The sequence below is a fragment of the Scleropages formosus genome, chromosome 8, assembly GCF_900964775.1.
Source record: "Scleropages formosus chromosome 8, fSclFor1.1, whole genome shotgun sequence".
In the NCBI taxonomy this organism is placed as follows: domain Eukaryota; kingdom Metazoa; phylum Chordata; class Actinopteri; order Osteoglossiformes; family Osteoglossidae; genus Scleropages; species Scleropages formosus.
In genome coordinates this window covers 16,644,325-16,649,465 of record NC_041813.1, presented here as the reverse complement: position 1 = coordinate 16,649,465, position 5,141 = coordinate 16,644,325, and the positions used below count along the sequence as shown (strand labels likewise).

The following is a 5,141-nucleotide window of genomic DNA, read 5'->3' as shown; positions in this document are numbered from 1 at the left end:
GTTCTTACAAGACAACTTTTCTAATGCTTCCTAATATCTGAGGTCAAGTCCAAATTAACATATACATCCTGCTTTTTTTTGCTGCATGTTAAAGTGGAAATAACATTTGGAATCAAAAGGTGCAAAGCCACATACTGCCATGTCGACTCCCAGAAGTGAGTAGTACTGTTCACCACCTGGGGGTAAAATACAAAGAAATTTATTACATCTGTCAGAGAAAAAAAAAAAAAAAAAAAAAAAAAGTATGACTGCCTAAATTAAGCAACCAGGGGGAGGGGAATAAATATCAGCACAACTGTTCAAGTTCAGAGGTAGTTAGCTCTGGAAATGTACTTTACAATTTACCACTTTTAAGTGACACTTCTACTTTTGGAGGAAAAAAGGAAAAGTGTGCAAGTATAGTATAATTTACTTTTAAGCAATTAATTTCACAATATGTGGTTATATACTAAGAACTAGTGTAATGTTATAACACAATTCTCTCCAGTTTTATTAAAAATATTTACTACTCAAGCTCATGCCAAATCACTACACAATTTTTCATATATAATTTTAATCACAAGGCTGAAGCCATACATTTAGAAAACATTTAAAAAGTACCCTTCAGTTCCTAGTAAAAATTCAGTTTGTCACCAACAAAAGGAAGGAGAAAATTTTCAGTCCATTACAATCAAGAAGAGCACACAGGCACTTAAAGACAATCATCTTAAAGATGGCAGGGATTAACCGAGAACCCTGGGTGAGAGAGGTAAACAAGATAGTTATCAGTTAACTATGGATTTAAGGGAACCGATGGAGGTAAATAAAAGGCACGTCAAGGCAGCAACTACAGGTTGTCAAGAGCGCACTGGGATGTATGAAAGCGGACAGAATCCAGTTAAAGTCACGTAGGTTTAGCAAAGGAAGGGGACACTGGTGCAGGCAGTTTATCAGGGTTCATGGGTTCAACAATGGGAGTGAAGAGGAGGCCTTCAAGTGCGACGGTCACATTTTTCACATTATCCACTGCCTTGCTTAACCTGTCAGAGACTTCTAGGCTCCACACAGAGTCCTGCTGCCTGTTGCTGGAAGGCGCTACGTGCGAACTCTCCTCCTGTCATCAAAGAGGCGCCGCACGGTGTACACTTGCGTGAATGCCACGCCCAGCATGACCAGCATGTTAATACAGGACCAGAAGGAGACACGCCACAGATTGTCCTCCAGCAGGTTGCGGTCTCGCGCTTCAAATGCTCGTAGCATAGTTTGCATCTGGCGGCTGCGCTCCAGGCGCCGGTGGACCGACTCTATAGACTCCTGGACAGAGGAAGGTTTGAGAGAATGACCAATGAGACCGGGATGAGATCAAAAGAAAAGAACAAAGTTTTAAAGGTGGCGGTGTGGTGCTCTTACTCGGATGTCCTCCAGCTTGTATTCCAACAGGCTCTCGGGTTCTGCCATGGCAGCCCAGTCATCTTCCTCACTGGTGTCTCCTGCCTGCCCCTCCAGAATCACCTCGAAGAAGACCATCTTCTCTGAGAACCTGCTGAAGGTGTTGTCAAAGCATACTTGGTAGTCGCCGTCCTCTGTGGGCTCCACCCTGGTTACAGGACAGGCGCAGTCATAAGTCGGGTTACTCTGAGGCACAGGCAAACCAATGGGACAGAGGTGTGAGCCTACTGGATTTTATACTTGTTGGGGGGAGCACTCACGTGTGTATGCCATCAGACTTGCGAAACTCAGAGATCAGCATGTATCCATGGGGGGAGGTGATGGTGAAGTCCACATCCATACCTGCCCCTGCAATCACCTGGACAATGACAGGACTGTTTACAGACCAAAGCATTTCTCCATCACACAAAAAGAGGAAAGAAAGAAGGATTTTTTTTTTGCACATACTGGCCTTTTCAGAAACAGCCTTGATGCATCTACTATCAGCATTATTGCTCACTGTATTCAGTTACTACTTTCATTCCCAGTTTGTACATCTGCTCAGGCTTCATGAAGCATCTTTCATTTAGACCACACACTGCACAGGATAGACTGGAGATACTGGACTGCAGTGCCCAGAAGTACAAGAACATTCTCCACTGTGACTGAATTGGAGTGTGACCTCAGTCTCTGGGGCCAAATACAGATCATGCGGAAGAGTGTCCTCAGCTGTTCCTGCAGGTTGGACACAGCCAACAGCAACATCTCACAACATGGGTCATAAGCACCTTGCTCAAGGGTGTTATAGCTGAAGGTGGGAATTGAACCTGCAACCTTTGGGACCAACGATAGTAGCTCTAAGCTTTGTAACAATAGGAAATATTGTTATATGCTGTAACTGTTGCAACAGCTGCCAGTTTTAGAGTGTGCACCAGGAGAAAGCTAGCTCAGACAACATGAGTGTGTAAGTATTCCAAGTTCATTAAAAACAGTCATAGAGAACTGGGATTGTCTGTCTTAAGAAAAAGACAGAATAAAACAAGCATATAGACTACCAGGTGCCCCTTTTAAAAATAACTCCTTGGTTAAAGTTGCAAAGAATTCTAACAATAATAGAATTGCAAAATAGTTTCACCATGACCACTGATGTCTGTTTTTAGCACCCTGATTAAAGGCGCGTATATACTGACAGCGACGACTGTTGACACTACGCAAGATACGTAATTACGTCATTTTATTCGATAGACACAACGCGGTCTGCGCGCGGTCATGATGTCGATGAGGGGCGGGGCCTTGCCGTCCCGCAGTTTCACTGTCGTGGCAAATTCACATTCGTACAAACTTCGGAAAAACAACTTAAAGCAAAAGCAAGTTTAAAAGGGAAGCGCTACAGTGTGTCCTGCAAGTTCATAATGAAAATATGTGCCTTTAAGAAGTCCCTAGTACATACATGTCAGTCACTAATGAGAAATTAAGAAGTAATAATGAACGTTGAGACACGACGCTGCACGCGACACTGACCCGACGTCACACCTCTTCCCCCGGCTGCCGTTCTGAGCTAGGCCAAGAGGTATTTTTCATCCTGAACGACCCCTGACCCAGTATGTGTATTTTTACCTGGTATTCCACCTCCATCGAGCCGTTCTTCGCTGCTGTTTGATAGAAACATTCTCTCCTTCCGGCAGGCAACAAAAAGGTGAATTCCGAATCCTGCTGGCTCTGTGCAAACCCTGTTATTACATCAAAATACAAGACGAAAACCGCTGCTACACAGCCGCAACTCGTTCTCCTTTTGTTGACACCCATCTAAAAGAACGTATGGCAGACTGCTTAACCAGCGCCAGCGGACATTGAAACCTGTCAAAGCGGATAGCAACCGCCTAGCTAGTTTTAAGTTAGTGACTTCCTATTGTACTCTTTTGAACTTTCACGGTTCATGATTGGCCGCTGAGTTTATCGTGATTGGAGAGTTTCTACTGTCAATCAAGACGTATACGCCTCTGATTTGTATATTGTAGAAGCAATTTATATACCTCGGAAAGAGCAACTTCCGCTTTCTCTTGTAAACTCTCCTGTACTTGCACAACTCATGATGGTTATGATTGGAGGATGTCTGGTGTCAATCAAGTAAAACACGCCTCCGTTCATACTGTGATTAGCATACGGTAGAAACGAAGAGCGGTACGGGTACAGTTTATGCACGTTTCTGAATGCCCTTGATATTTCAGAATTCATTAATGATCCCCATGCTTATTGTAACTGTTGAACGGTTCTGTCAATCGTATAAGACACACCCCCATTTTTCCTGTAATTTGCATACGATGGAGATTAAAGGAAAGCTGCACACATGATGGGCCGTTCCGAGCGAAGTAATTATGCAAAACAAGGAAGAAATAGTGTGGGTAGTTTGTCTCTCAGGTAATATTAAACGTATTAAAAGTGCTAGTTAATGAAATAGATGAGTTTCTCACCGAAAATGTGTTGTTTTGTATTTTACATCTCGAGAAAGCACTAGTCTCAAAGAGACGTTAGAGTTTATATTTGTATACTATTTTTGGCATGGTAGGATTGTTTGCTCATTTCTAATAATATTGCGCGCAGAGTTTATGTCAGAACTTGAACACATAAAATACGCCAGATAATCAACGTCCCTAGATGGCGCTGTGGATGAAGAAATAAAACAGCATTGACTGATTGAGCGGCCCTTACCGTAAAAGCCTTACCGTATAATACGGATTTTGCGCACAGATAAACCATGGTTTCATGGATCTTGACTGCATGAAGTCTTTATTTTCTATGTCGAGTGCTGTTTATGGGAGGCGCAGCTCCTGGGTAGTGCGAGAGATCGTGTGTTTGATCCCAGTGGCGTCATTTGGGGTGCGGGGGGTGCGGACCGCACCGGGTGACACCATCAGAGGGGGTGACACCAAAACGACTGTCTATAAAATTTTAGTTTCAGTAGAAATGTATTATTTTTAATAAAAATATCCCTGTAGTTATTCATAACAACAAAAACATTTTTTGGAAGCCCAGCTTACACGTATTAATATACCTACAAGGAGAAAACTCAGTGCTAATTTACTTTTCGAACCTCCTAATGCACTTCGGTCACAGCTGTCATTATTACCCAATTGCACTCGCGCTTGGAGCGCGGTTTCGCCTGTATTGGCTATGCCGTGACGCGTGTTTTTCCCCGGCTTCCGTGGGTTTCCTCCTGGGACTCCGGTTTCCTCTCGCAGTCCAAAGGCATACAGTTCAGGCGGATTGCTGACGCTGAATTGTTCCTTAGAGTGTGACTGAGTGAGTGAGCGAGCGAGTGACTGTGCGGCTACCCTGCTGCGATGTGCTGGTATCCCGCCCAGGGTGTATTCCCCCTCAGTGTGGCGCCCAAGCGGCTGGTGAACTGGATGGATGGATCAATGGAGTGCTCTTTTCTTTACTACCTGCATTAAAGATTAACATATGCTCTGCGTTTAATAATTTTGAACATTACCTTTTATGACATGCTGTTTATTTGATTTTTTTTTTTTTTCCTCATGGCCAGTTTGGATTTTATGCTTGTCCAGTTTGCACATTTTGTGCAATAAAATAATATTTACTGGACAAGATGGTACCCCGTACTCTCTTAAATGGAGATTTTAACGTGGCTAAGAAATAATCATATAATGACTTAGATGATTCGTGTAACAGCTCTTGTTTGAAATACAATAAATTCCTTATGTTTAATGGCGATT

General features: G+C 43.2%; 1 protein-coding gene across 1 annotated transcript; it reads right to left on the bottom strand.

Moving 5' to 3' along the window:
* Positions 1–622: 622 nt before the first annotated feature.
* LOC108935775 (transmembrane emp24 domain-containing protein 1-like) lies at positions 623–3,359 on the bottom strand. The gene is made up of 4 exons (XM_018754636.2): positions 3,025–3,359; positions 1,689–1,786; positions 1,390–1,576; positions 623–1,293 (listed from the first exon to the last, which is right to left on the bottom strand). The coding sequence occupies exons 1-4, from the start codon at positions 3,211–3,213 to the stop codon at positions 1,075–1,077; spliced, it is 693 nt and encodes a 230-aa protein (XP_018610152.1). The 5' UTR covers positions 3,214–3,359; the 3' UTR covers positions 623–1,074.
* Positions 3,360–5,141: the final 1,782 nt, after the last annotated feature.